This window comes from Haliotis rufescens, unplaced genomic scaffold (genome assembly GCF_023055435.1).
Source record: "Haliotis rufescens isolate VD_foot unplaced genomic scaffold, xgHalRufe1.0.p SCAF_1, whole genome shotgun sequence".
Classification (NCBI taxonomy): Eukaryota; Metazoa; Mollusca; class Gastropoda; order Lepetellida; family Haliotidae; genus Haliotis; species Haliotis rufescens.
The window spans coordinates 64,444,353-64,459,473 of NW_025963779.1; the positions used below are offsets into that span (position 1 = coordinate 64,444,353).

Sequence of the window (15,121 nt, forward strand, 5' to 3'; positions counted from 1 at the left end):
TTATAAAAATTAGCAATTACTTCTAGTAGCTGTATGAAAGTGATAGAAACTTCTGTGTAATAACAGATTCTATTGACTATTAAGTTTAATGTTACTATGTAAGCTTAGTGTACGACACAGAAAGGAAATTTACTCTTCTCAGACTTCGGACAAGTGGCGGGGGCACGGGTGGCCCGGTCGTCTAAGGCGTCGCAATTCGCTGTGCAGAGTTGCGTCCCTTGGGTACGCCAGAAACCTATGATTGGGTTCGAATCCCGGTTTGCCCCGATTATGTTTCTAGGTTTGTCAGAACCATACCCGTGCTCGTGGGTTTCACCGAAGTGGTAAATGTCTGAGACCTGCATCACTTCGGGCTTTCCTCCCACATTAAGCTGACCCGCCGCAATATAACTGGAATACTGTTAAAAGCGGTGTTAAACCCAACTCACTCACTCACTCGGACAAGTGGCTAAAGTCGCAGACTGCGTTGAACTTTTATGGTGGCAGGTTCATCTTATTAATACAAGAGTATTTTATTGGCTCTGTAGAAGAGGAAGTAACATCTCATGACGGTTAAATTTATTGCTTAATGTTTCACACAGCCATGTTCAGCCAGGATCCATTAGGTCACAGACCGGTATGTCAAAGCTGCATGCACCCTGTGGTATTTGCTCCATGTTGCTGATGACATGCAAGGAGTGTGGACACACAGGGGAATCTATCTCCACCTGGAATGGAGCTATTGGGAGATGTCTTCACGTGTAATAAGACTTGACATTGTAACTTCTCTTGTTAAGAACCTAGTTAAGTTTCAACAGAGCCTCATGTTAGTACACTATAAGGTGTAGCAGGATTACTTGGGGTATAGCGGGTTTTATGCGTCCAGCGTTAGGTTTTATACCACGGGCCATAGAAAACAGCTGGAAGCGGTTGGTATAAAACCTAATGAGGGACGCATAAAACCCCATGTACCCCGAGTGATCCCGCTTCAATGAATGTATCTTACCAACATGTTTTAATGCGACATTGTAAAAGAAATACAAACAAATTCAAAATTGATAGAAAGCAGCTGTTCAATTGAGCTGATGTTAGTTTGTGCCATGTCATATGACTTCCACTGACTTGGAAAAATTGTGCAGCTTTTTGCTTTGAAGCAGGGTATAAGGGATTTATTCTGCCACTCAGAAATCCACGTGCAGCCTGTATTGCTTGTGGCAGGGTATAAAAGATTTATTCCCCCGCTGAGAAATTTATTACCCTCTAAGGCGCTACACAGTATTTTATCAAGATCACGTGGACCAATCAGATCTCATCATTCTGACATGGGGGTATGACAATGTGTTTTGTCAATATTTATTTGTCATAAGCTTTGTTGCATTTAGTTTCAGGATATGCTTATTGTGGGGTCAAGTCCCCAGTTCAGTTGATTCAGAGCCTTTGTTTGCACCTGCCCTGTGCTTCTTCTAGATGTTACCTGTTGATCACAACACTAAAATATTAACATTGAATATTCTTAAGTGTGAGCGCCAATTCATTGTCACCATAAAATCATTTCTCATCACTTTAATTTATTCAAAAGGCACATTTTTTCTTATTTGTGTTATTCTGTTACGATCATTTTTATAAGCAGAGGAAAATTAACATAATCTCATAGCAATGAATATTGATGCACTGTCATGCTTATATGGTTTGTTATGGTTTTGCATCAAAACTCACTTGTATTATCACCTGTGTTTTAAAATGGTCAGTATATATTCTACTAAAACAATGTTAAGGACTACCTGATTCTTTCATGTAACTGTAGTTGATAGATTGACTATACTAATATGAAAGAATCGGGTGATCCTTAACTGTGTTTAGGTATAATATATTGTCAAAGGTATGTATTACATGGAGTAGCCTGAATGTGAAACTATCTTCCATCCAGGGATAAATTAGAGACACTGATGTTCGCTACTCCACTGTGCCAAAGGACTTAGATACTCATAAACATGTGTCGAAATTAGTTATTTGAACTAGTGATAAAATTGTTAAAAATTAATTCTGTTCTAGTCTCTATACGTCAAATTTATTTTCACAATGTTCCCAGGTGCTAATAGTCTGCTGTTGAACTGTATTGTCTCTAACAGACATTACAAAGTGGATGTAAAACTTCTCCCTCGATGATATAGGTTTTCTTTGGTTAACAATCAAAATACTGAGTTCCCATTCACACTCGACTGTTTGAGGTATTGTTTTGAAGTTGCGGTGGATGAGAGTTAGGCAATTCATTTTAAGATGAATTATACACCAGCGATCAATGTCCTGACCGATTTTCTAAGGTGGCACATTTCACATTGCAGACTTGCATCCTTCAGGTAGGCAGTGAGGGATCCATGGGTGAGAATCCCAGATTCACCCCGATTCTGATCCTTGCTTTTTCAACGCCATGCTCATGGGTTTAGCCAACATGGTAAACATCAAAGACCTGCATCACTTTGAGTTTTCCTCACTCAGAAAGCTATCATGATTTACCGTATTCGACGTAATAAGCACCCCGCTCTAATAAGCGCCCACGGCGACATTTGCTAAGATATTGGCTAATGAACATTCCCAATTAGCACCCCTTCCAATTGATCAATGTACACATGACTTATTTATTCGCGTATAATACGCACTCGTGTGTTATATGCACCCTTAATTATGGGCATTTAATTCTGGAAAAATATATCTGTCGTACATAAACATTTCAGACTGTCAGCATAAACCACGAAATGTATCTTTCAACTCTGTATTTTTCACCAAAATAACATTCTAATAAGAGCCCCCTATTTCTAATTTTGAGAGCGCCCTGGGCGCTTATTACGTCGAATACGGTATTTGAAATGCAAAATTCAATGTGGTGAAAATCCCAGCTTACTCATTGTCAGGATTTTGTACACTCTCATGTTTCATACACAGAATATGTAGTCAGTTTTACAGTGAATATTGTTAATTATATTTTGTTTTTCAATATGGTTGTGCTTTCATGTGTTTTGTACTCAGATGACTGTATATACATGCTGTTGTTTCTGTGTGGATCTCGGCTCTAGACAACCATCCTGTATGTGTATATATTGATTTGCATGTGTATATTCGTGCCACCTGACTCGGTATAGAGGAGCTGTCATGTATATTTATCATTGTAAATTCAAAGGTGTTTAAAATTTCAGCTGATGTACAGAATGTATATTAAATGATGATCTATAGAAAAGTGTATTTGTTTTTATTTGGTAAGTTCAACAAAGAGTAGCTTGTATTTCCAGGCTGTTGAACAAGGGTTCTGAGTTTTAGTAAGAAGTTTCCTGTTATTCAAAGTAATTGTAGCAGCGACATTTTGTCAATGGATTCCATGTTTAGCCGAGATGCCAGCAATTTCGATTTTGACAGAATCATTACAATATTTGGGAATAAATTCCAGAATTAATGATTAAATCACATTTACTAGGCAAAAGAAGTTGAACACCCCAGTTTTTCATATGACTCTAGTTAATCTGCCTGTCATACATAATTTTTCATGTCACGACAGAGTTACTATAGTCATATAAAAGAATCAAGTGTTCTTTTGTATTATTAATTTGATAAGAAAATACATTACCAGTAATTCAGACAAGTGACTGACCTTGTTTCAGGCACTGTCACATGACCAATAAATAAGTCCTAATTCTTTTAGCTTGAAGGTTTAGAGTTCTGGTGATGAAATTTAATAGGTGATTTATTTTTATCACTACCTTACAGTTAATCATGATAATAATAGTAACTAATTATTTTTTAAACAAACAATTCTTCGTTTCAGTCCACCAAAAATGACCGAGTCATATGGAGTATAGTAACTGTTCTGGATACATCTGTGTAAGCACTTCTCCCTTAGAGTCAGGAAGGGGGCGGTCGGGTAGCCTAGTGGTTTAAGTGTTCGCTCGTCACGCCGAAGACCCGGGTTCGATTCCTGACATGGGTACAATGTGTGAAGCCAATTTCTGGTGTCCCCCCGCCCTGATTTTGCGGGAATATTGCTAAAAGCGGCGTAAAACCATTCTCACTCACTCACTCACTCACTAGAATCAGGCAGATCCTGCAGAATATACACAGCTCCAGTGACTTACTCCAACTGGCACTATCTTTCCAAGAAAATCAATATCTGTTAAGCATTTATTCTGTTTCCTTTAAGTGTTTTGTTTAGTGATGACATCATCTAGTAAACGGAAAAGCTTTGTTACATCATTTTTTCATTCACTTCCAGCACGGCCCATCCGTCATCCAAAACACTGCTAGTATACCTGTCAAACTGACTATGTTAGGGGCAGACAATTTTCAAGTCCTAGCTTTAGGTTTATCAAGTCATCAATGCCATAAGCTTGTTCTTTTGGGTAGTACATGCATCAGTGGCCATCTGAGGGCAGAAACTCGATTGTGATCTGCCTCAGGTTTGGATCATCGTACCGTGAAGGGATGGATCAATACTCACAAAACCAATCAATGATTTCCCTGCTCTAGGACAATACATTTTGACAGCTGCCATAACTGTTTGTATTTTGTTACTGTATGCCATCACTCACTCATCGATTGATGATTTATTACTTGTCAGTGTGCAATTAGAACTAACTCTCCAGCCAATCAAGATCCAAATGCTTTATTCACAGATTTACCACAGTGTCTAGCTGCATATTTTATTCTTATACTTAATGTACTATACTATGATCTAAACAAGCAGATAGGACTTGTACATAATTCCTACAAGTTGAACATAAAGACCAATAATACAGATACACTTGGAAAACGCATATTCAAATTTCTGTAATAATTGGTAATTATCTTAAAAACATAAAGGCAATAGTTAATAATCATATTGAAATCAAGTTCTTAGAAAAGTTTAAAACATTAGTACACATTATAATAGAATTTTTAATCTGATCAAATAAGTTCAAAACTAAATGTGTCAACTTTATTTCAAATAAAAGGCTTTATTAGCATCAAGTTTATGGATAACAACTTTAATATACTGTAATAGCGACATTTCAGTATACAACCTTATACCTTTGTCAAGCAGGTCGAGTAATGAACGTGGTACAGAAATATATATGGTAGGTGAAGGACTCAAATATGGCTGCCTTTATGTACTTTGAGTCGGCCGATAGTAGATGGTGGTATCACCCCCACAATGTTGTATGATGTGGACATGACGTCTACAATCATGGCAGCACAGCTGAAGATGCTGACCAAAGCAGCAAGCACACTAAACGATGCTAAGCATTTCGGTGTTTGTTTCCCTTCTTGAGCCTGCTCTCCTTCAGCTTCTGAGCTTGTCTGGATATCGTCTTGTTCAAACTGCTGTACTTCTGGCTGTCATTCCTGTCAGAAAAGGTGATAATCAAGAGTTATCCTCCTTGGACCATAATATTGATTGATACCAAAGCCAACGTAATTAAAGGAAATAAGATTGACCATCTGCATTCAATGACAACGGAATACAACTTCAACTGGGGTATTTCAAATCGTAATACTTGTAAGGATGTTAAATTATGAGTAGGTATTAGGCTAAAAAAAAAAATAGTCTTGGTTCCCAGGCACCCCCTGCATCATCATCAAGTTTGACACATGCTTCATTTTAATTTCCATTTCCCTAAATATTCAAAGTCAAAAATCGTATTCCTGTACACATGTATTTAACTCATCAAGGAATACATTTATGTCCGGTGCCCCTTTCCCACAACTGTTTTTTTGGTTACATACTAGTTTGAACAACCCCCCCAAAAACAAAAAAACACCACCCGAATACACTATATTTTCAAAAGCTATAGCCTGAGAACCAATTATTATTTTCTTAAGCCTTAGTTTAATTATTTTTTACTGGTACACAACAAACTGTCCACTCAAACAACAAGCTGGATATATATGTAATATTATGTTATGTACTGTACACAAACAACAGATTAGATATCTTAAAGTGAGTGAACACATAGATTTGATGTGAAAATAGTAAATCATAAGATTTTTCCATTTTACAACCTTTTTACAGATGACAAAGCCATTCACCAAGACAGTATTCATAGACATAGTTCAACCAATACTAATTAAGCTCAGTAAACATTTCATGATATAATGTTGTACCTACTGAACATATCAGTGATAACAAAACAAAATGTCACTGATTCATGTACAACATGTACTGACAAACCTCAGATAAAACAATTTGAGGGTCCAGAGGTAGGTCATACTATAAATTTACGTGTGTTTTGTCTGTTGTTTAACACCACACTCAGCAATATTTCAGCTATATGACTACGGTTTGGACCAGACAGCCCAGTGATTGACACCATAAGCATCGATCCACGCAATTGTTATACGATGACATGCATCAACCAAGTCAGCGAGCCTGACCACCCGATCCCGTTAGTCACCACTTACCCATATTTTAATAGTTTCTTATCCTCATACAACCTTTTTCACAATACCTCTCCCTTCGATCCCATGACACGGAACCCAGAACATGCCTCTATCAGGGGAGCTCTCTCCCCGTCACTGACCTTCCCTTGAACACCCACTTTCCACTTATCTGAATGCTGCTAACAACATTTTATGATAAGTATACTAAGATATAATAAATATTGTAGTGTATATAAAATACTACCTATGAAAGAACTTCAGTGCACTTACTTGCCCATCTTGACCTTGTTGCGACATCCCAAACCTCCCTCCCAGTGTGAGGACTTCCCTCGGGTCAACATCTGCTGACAAGTCACACACGGTCGGTCTGGGGCATACATCTGAACAAAAGAATAATTACACTAACATTAGATGTCACAAATCTTACATCACCAGGCATGGTCAGGAAACTGTAGATGTGGCTAAACATGCTTAAAGAAAAATAATTTTTATGACCGTTTTGGGGCAACTTCTACAACTGGTAAAATGAAATTGTATACATGTATATGAGTCTCTGCCAAATGATAGGACAACATGCATTTCTCTTTCATTAATTTGTTCTAATGTTAATCAACTTTTTTCAATTTTCAAAGTGAGAAAAGTATTCTGCACTACATGAGCATATTAATAAGATTTCACAACATGAATAATATGAAGATTTAAGAACATGAATGCTTACCTGTTCCTTACAGCAGAAGCCACAGATGACTCTGTTGGCAAACACCATCTCATGGCCATCGGACTGCTCGTCATGACACACATCACAAGGGTACACCATGCCACAACAGGGGAACCTGCAATACACCAGGCAGTTGGTCAGGAGGGGTCAGGGGGGGCCGAAACCTTGGTTAATAGCCGTCACAGCATCACAAACACATTGTGACAAGTTACACAGGTTCAATGCTGATTTTTGTCAAGTATGAAGTTTCTGAGTGAATTGTGTTATACGTGGTCAACAGTTTTAGTGTTGTACAGCAGGATTCATTTCTGTTGTCAGTTTCCACTCACCTGAACCAGCGGTAACTCTTCTTGTAGTGTTTGCAGGCACCATTGTCTGGCAGTGGCTTGCCCTCCTTTATTGCAGGGTCCTTCAGTACCCTTCGTTTCTTAATTGCAACCTCGTGAACCTTCTGCTTGGGGTCTGAAATAGAGAAACTGAGGTTAGAAGAAATTTTTTAAGTGGACTCCCAAGATTATATGCAGGGTTTGATCAATAATAAGGGTGGTACAAGTTTGTCCTCAACAAATTCAAGGCCTTTTCTGGGCTTTTTCAAGGCAGTTTCAGTCAAATACAAGGCAAATAAATAACAAACAAGAAGTTCACTCATTTGACTGATGTACACAGCCTCCAGCTTGTGACTTCACGTTTAAATTACTCGTAAGCACACAGCATTAGTGCATATGTTAGCAGACATTCAAAAGCAAGTTGCTCTTGTTGTCTTCCCACTACAACCTACCTGTGACAACACCAGATGGCTGAAGTTGAAAAAACTGTACAGTATCCGTAGCAATCTTCATCTTCTGATGGCAGTGACGACACCAGGTGTTGGACACCTGACCAGGAAGCAGACCCTAAAATTAAACAAAAAATTCTAAAACTATTGAATGATAATCAAAATCTTCTCTCAGTCAAACATCTACATTTGGTTTTCAAATTGGATAGGGTTGTCCAGGCGACCTGGATCCCCCCTTCATGATCTACCTCTGTGATAGTTTGTGACTGATTGGAAATAACAATGGGTTAATGCTGCTTTAGCTATTTTCAAGCAATATGGGACAGGGAATCCTGATGTGTGCCTCACATAGGTATAAAACCCTATTTTGGGTCTGACAAGCAGACTTGGACCACTAGGCTACAATATCACCCCAACATAATCAAGAGTATGAACCTTGAAAGTCAACCAGCTACTTAGTAGGAGACCAACAGATTCCACCAAAAACAAACCCACAATACTACTTCCCAGACTAAGGATACGATTAGGTATACAGTCCAAGAAATACAAACAAGTCTGAATTAATTAAATTCGGGCACTGACTACTGTATTAGATCAAAAATCTTAATCAGTGCACCAATGCCTATCCCAAGATAAACCATTATATATATAATATTATGTTGTGTTCAACATGAAGTTGGCAAGATGATAGCTTACACTGATCTTCGACTCTTTAGAGCAGTTGACACAGCCAACCCTTGCTTCGCAATCTTGTAGCACAAGGTCAAAGGCTGTGCAGTTTTCAAGGTCAAGGTAACCCATGACTGAGGAGAACTGGTGCATGAGCACTGGTCGGAAGGTGAGCAGTTGGGACTGGTTACACTTGGTGCAGGACACGGAGTTGATTCTATGAGAAGGAGTGTTGAAGTCAGTGTGGTTCTTGCATCGTCCACACTGAATAGTTATGTGAATCTTGTCACACATCAGGGTGTTTGCTCCTTCTCGCAACTGCAGATTTTTCAAAGTGATCTCTGTTCCTTTCTTCTCCGTGTCCATATCACGGTCAGTATTGTGAGAGGCAGGTGTAGGCTCGCTGTCCTCATCTGAGCAAGTTTCCCCTGAATCCACGTCGCTGTACTCATCAGAATCTTCCTCTGAGCCGTCCAGTTCCAAGTCCTCATTATTTTCCGATGCCTTGTACTTAGTCTGCAGCTCAGTGGCATTAATGAACTGGAAACCAGCTGCCTTCGCCACAATTTCTCTTTTCATCTGTAAATAAAATGCATATCTTGCCTGAACCTAAATGGATGACTGGATGAGAGAATACACAAGTTTAGTTTCACACTGCTAACACCAACATACCAGCAACATCACAGACAGGGGCTTCACATATCTGAAGACGAAACATGGCGGCAAATCATTTGGCACTGTTTGATAAATTGGGGGATTCACTAAAACATAGTGTTCATACACAGTCTCAAAAGTTACTTCATTCAATGAAATTACATCTTAAACATCCATAATTTTAAGCAAGACACAATACGATAAAGAATAAAGATACATGTATTACTACCCTGTGTCTCCATATCATAAATATCATAAATCAGGAATAAGAAATAAATCTTGTTCTCACCACTGGCTCACACAATACAGGTTTTATTTCTAATATCTCAGGACAAACAACCTTTATATATTACCAGTGCAACAGTGCATAATTTACCTGTTTCAGTGCTTCAGTAACATTAGCTTCAAGGCTCTTGTCAAACCATCGGAGAAATGGTCTGAAGATAATCTCATAATTTCCTTGTGTTTCCAAATAGTCCCTTTTCTCCTTCACCCAACCAACAACACAACTGTCCAGGTATCTGTGGAAATCATATGATCTTTTAGAGATCAACCACATAAAGATAATCAAAAGATCTGACAGCTTAAAAATAATCATGTTTAAGTTCTCAGTAGGTGATCATGGTTAACATGGTTAAACATATTATAATTATTTTGCAATCCATACTGGAAATATTTTGATAGTGCATCCTTCATATTCATGGAATATAAATTGTTTATTCAGCTGTATTAGCATGTTTAGATAATCTCTAAATTATCATGCGATACATCTTCATATTCGAAACTCTAGTAGAAGACAAATAATTTACCCAAGCTGATTCTTTTGTACTGGTAATGTTACTTCATTTTTTAATCATTTTATGCTTAACTGTTTTGCTCAACATGCACAAAAACAAGACAGATTTAACCTTCCCACTGTAGCTGGCAAATCTTGATCCTCTGGCAGAGTGATACTCAGCATCTGAAACATTTAGAATCGAGACTGTATCACACAATTTATTTCTGTCCAGATCATGTGGTGGAAACAACATCTGCATGTCAAGTACCTTGTTTTATCTGTCATACATGTCATCATTAGTTATAATTGATGCTAAATTTTAATGAGAAAATCCACTCAAAAGGATCATCAAGCAAATACCCTAACTTAAAAAGACTTTTCTAAATAAAACATCTGACAATTTCTTCTCTTATTAAACAAGAAACACAAAGTACACTGTAGTAATAGGCAATAAAGTCACAAACTTACCTCACGGGGGTAGGTAGAAGGAATAGTGAACTCAAGTTCAAAGTTCTTGACATCATATGGCTGTAAAAAAGATGTAACCATGGTAACAGCAATAAATAAAAGTTCTTTTCTCAAAGATGGCTATCATTAACACAAAGTAAGAGTAATTATGAGTAAATAAATTTATCATGTTAACAAAATGTTGATCTTCATCAGGTGTACAATCCACTTAGAAATTAGTAGTTTGATATACATTGGTTTAACATATCTACTATGTGCTATTTCAGCATATTCAATTAAAGTACAGTACGGCGTTAAAGTACCGGTACTTACCCAATCAGGGTCACTTGGATGGAAGTTGACATTGCACTGAAAAGTGTCCGGATCATCATTTATGACTTTGCATCTGTCTCTGGGGAACCTTTTTTTCAGTTGATCAATCTCTGTCTTTCTTAGCTTATCCATTTCCTCTTGAGAAGCTGTCTCTCTTCTCAAAAGGATTTTCTGATTTGGGGGCTTAACAGGGGGCCTGCTGGGAAAGGTCTGCTGTCTTTGACCTGAGCTCATCTGTTGTCTGGCTCCAGAACCATTTGTAGAATCCTTAGATTCAGCCGCAATCTTGGTATTGCCATGATTGCTTGTTTCTTGAATATCAACTGACTCATCAAAATTTTCAATCAAATCATCCATCATGTCCATGGGATGCCAAAACCGACATCTCTCTCCCCATCTGCAGTACCCTTTTTTGAAATAAGGACAAAGTCTCTTATTGCTTCTGGTTGGGTCAGGCCGATCAAGCACACTCTTTGATTTCTCTGAGGCTTGCACCGTCTCTTTCTTACTTTCTCGATCGATATTTTGTGATTGTTTAACAACTTGTCGATGGTTTTTGTCATGTTGGAAATGGCACCGTTGCCCATAGTGACAACGTCCAGTTCTAGCAAAGAAATTACAAATTCTTTTTTCATTCTTCTTGTCATCATGAGAAGATGTTTCAGGTCCTTGTTGTCTGTCTACTGCTTGTGAATCATCTTCATTATCTTTTTGTTGAAAAGGTAACGAATCTGCAGTGGATGGGACTGGAGCAATTGAAGATGCTTGACTTACTGCATGTTGAGTGTCAGGAATTTCGTGAAGAAAACGACACTTCTTACCAAAACTGCACCACCTGCGTTTAGCAAAAAAACTGCATATTTTGATACCTGAGGTAGTTTCACTTAAACTGTTGCTCGCCTGAGAAACAACCTGATCACAGTTTTCTTGATTTAGGCCTTCATAGTTACCTTCAGGGGTGATCTTGGGACAACTTTCACCTGGGTTCAAGAGTGACGGAGGAGATTCTTCAGCAAGTGGTCTACCAGCTTGGTGATCACTAGCAGTTGATAAATCTCTCACTGTGTGCTGATATCGACAAGCGTCACCGTACCGACATATCTTTCCTCGTGAATAAAATCTGCACAATTGTCCTGAAGCAAATGACATAACCTGATCAACTGAACCTTCGATTGGCTGTTGCTTGAACAGATTGATCTTTGTTTTCAAATCCTCTGAACTTGTTGATTTGAACGTGATTAAATTTCTTCTGCTGTTTGAAGTTTCCAGCAACAACGCTGCCTTTAAGTCTGCAAAAGACTTGGCGAAAATAATCACTGGTTAGATTGTCAGGTGACTGTCCTACCTCACTCGGTCAAGACCTAAATAATGCAAACAAAGATGAAAAAAGTACAAAATGTAAAACCTCTGTAATAAACTTAACCTTACTACCTCACTCCTACAAGAAGGGAGGAATAGGCTCGGAGCAATGATCAGTGAAGACGCCGGTATATATATACACCTGGTGGGTATTGCACCACAAGGGCCAATATCTCCAAATTTCAGTGTATCAGTTGAAGGAAGTTGTGCAATGATGTTACCGGAAGTGCCTTACAACACATGACAGGAAATTACTACACGCTAAATCCTAGTTCTGTAAACACTTTTTAAAATTAAACATATCAAGTGAACATTATTAACATACAATTGTAAAAATGATAATCCCTTGTTAAAAAAAATTGGAGGTAGGAAATTGTGATAGACTTTCATGGTCTCTAACATATATCTTGAATATTGTTACGCAGGGTCAAGGTCACAGAAGTACAAACATGGCCGCGCACATGTTTCAGTGTCTGTGGCGTGTGCCAGGGCGTTTTAATCTGCTTACTACAAGATCGCTGTTGAATGACACCAAGGTTAAAATAACTTGGAATGCCCTAAAGCCTTTTTGCACAAATACGCCACCGTCGAACACTGTTGATAAGCCCCATTGTAATATTGGGACGATAGGTCATGTTGATCACGGTAAAACCACTTTGACAGCCGCTATTACCAAAGTACTTGCAAGTAAAACAGGAAGCAGAACCCGATTTATCAAATATGATGAAATTGATAGAGCGCCCCAAGAAAAGCTTCGTGGAATAACAATTAATTCTACTCATGTAGAATATGAAACTGATAACCGACATTATGCACATACAGATTGTCCAGGTCATCTTGATTATGTCAAAAATATGATCACAGGAGCCTCGCAAATGGACGGAGCAATATTAGTGGTTGCAGCTACAGATGGCACTATGCCACAAACAAGAGAACACTTGCTTCTGGCACGACAGATTGGGATAAAGAATATTGTTGTATATATCAATAAAACAGACATGGTAGATGGAGAACTTGTTGAGCTTGTGGAATTAGAAATTCGAGAGCTATTGACTGAATATGGATACAACGGAGATGAAACTCCTGTTATTGCTGGATCAGCACTTAAGGCTTTACATGGGACTGATCCAAGTATTGGTGAGGACTCGATTCACAGTTTGTTGAAAAGCATAGATAAGCATGTGCCAATTCCAAATCGAGACACATCCGGTCCGTTTTACATGCCGATAGAAGCAGCAATATCTGTTCGTGGCAGAGGAACAGTTGTCATTGGTACTGTGCAACAGGGGTTTATAAGGAAAGGTGATAGCGCTGATATTCTTGGATTTGGAAATGCTCTGAAAACCGCAGCATCTGATATTCAGGTTTTCAATAAATCGATTCCTCATTGTAGTGCAGGTGAAAATGTTGGCATTCTTCTCAGAGGTGTGAAATCTGAATTTGTTCAAAGAGGAATGTTTTTATGTCATCCTGATTTGTTTGAACAGAAAGATACGTTTGAGACTCAGCTTTATGTCTTAACAAAGACTGAAGGTGGTCGGTCAAAACCTTTGACAGACAAATATATTCAAATGTTGTTCTGTAACATGTGGAATATTTCGGCAATGGTGAAGCTTCCTGAAGGAAGGGATATTGTGATGGGAGGAGACACTGTTACAGCAACTGTGCTACTTAGAAAACCAATGGTATTCACTGTAGGACAGCGATACACTGTTAGAGAAAATAAACTGACTGCCCTCACTGGTGTGATAACTAAAGTGTTGCCTTCGCTGGACATCAGAATCCAAGGTTTCAATTTTGAACGACCAAGAAGTCACAGAATAGAAGGAAATGCTTGGCTAACTAGGAAAAGAAGACTGACATGATTGTCAAGTTGACACTGGAAGCAAATCATCAATATCATGATTATGATGTACTAGAAACTGTTTATTCATCATGTTTATTGAAATCAGAAATATATTAATGGGATATCAGCATGATCAAAGTTTTCTGTTGACATAAGGCCATCCACACTTTTATGTGTTTCTCATCTCCAACCTCAACCAGCAAGACAGTGGGCGGGTTAAAAAAATGAATAATTATTTTTTGTTTAATTTTTTTTTTTTTTTTCAATAATTGTGTAACTTATTTTATGAAATTTTGAAGTTGAACACTTGTTAATAGTCTTTAAATAAATTTATGACGCAGATTGAGTCGCTTTGCTTCAGGGAAGTTTTGATAAATACAACTGAAGAAAGATCATGCTGGCCTGGTTTTTTATGTATGTGCAATTGTATGAGTACTTTTATTATTACATCGTAGCATAAATTTCCACAGCGGCAGGGGAAACTGAAATAGAAAACTTTTTTATTTCATGTCAGAGGGGGGAATTCAGGGTGGGCAGATGGGAAACACAGAAATATATATGGACAGCCTAACAGCTATTGCATCTTAGTTTGGGAAATGAATTTCAGTCTTCATGGCAACTCTATATGTCAATAGTAAGGGTGCCATCACTATTTCCAGTGCAGGTTGGTGCAGAGTTTGTGTGATAGGCCCAACACCATGAGAATGATGAGTAGTTATTAGTGGTGGATTTGCTGTGATAATATGTTGGCAATGAAAGAATGTGGAATAAAGACTACAAATTAAATTCAGATTCTAAGTGTACTTCTTTACCACATTTACAGGACCTATTATGATGTACTGTGAAACCCCATCAGGCCAGACTGAAATATTTCCCCTGAATTCGTCTGGATAAATAAGTCATTTTTAAAGAGGAGTATCCTTTGTATAAATGTAGAGCAGGGTTTCTGGACTCTCAGGTCTGGAGTTTACTATAACAGAAGAAAATAAGGACCAATCAATTATCAAAGAGCTTATTTCAGTAAGCATGCCATTTGATTGTCCTGTTCTGTGTTTGGTAGCCCCTTTGGGACTTGTGTTAGAATTGTTCCCCAGTAACAAAAATGGATCTGATGGTCAGACTGTGAGTCATCATATCCTTATGGCCAGACTCTATTTTTTA

General features: G+C 38.2%; 2 protein-coding genes across 2 annotated transcripts; one reads left to right on the top strand and one right to left on the bottom strand.

Moving 5' to 3' along the window:
• Positions 1-4,611: 4,611 nt before the first annotated feature.
• Positions 4,612-12,344, bottom strand: LOC124142396. The gene is made up of 10 exons (XM_046510846.2): positions 10,756-12,344; positions 10,444-10,503; positions 10,106-10,158; positions 9,574-9,718; positions 8,571-9,122; positions 7,878-7,992; positions 7,429-7,561; positions 7,100-7,214; positions 6,652-6,761; positions 4,612-5,346 (listed from the first exon to the last, which is right to left on the bottom strand). The coding sequence occupies exons 1-10, from the start codon at positions 11,902-11,904 to the stop codon at positions 5,241-5,243; spliced, it is 2,538 nt and encodes an 845-aa protein (XP_046366802.2). The 5' UTR covers positions 11,905-12,344; the 3' UTR covers positions 4,612-5,240.
• A 182-nt stretch (positions 12,345-12,526) lies between these two features.
• Positions 12,527-14,746, top strand: LOC124142397 (elongation factor Tu, mitochondrial-like). Its single transcript, XM_046510847.2, has one exon. The coding sequence runs from the start codon at positions 12,564-12,566 to the stop codon at positions 13,977-13,979; it is 1,416 nt and encodes a 471-aa protein (XP_046366803.2). The 5' UTR covers positions 12,527-12,563; the 3' UTR covers positions 13,980-14,746.
• Positions 14,747-15,121: the final 375 nt, after the last annotated feature.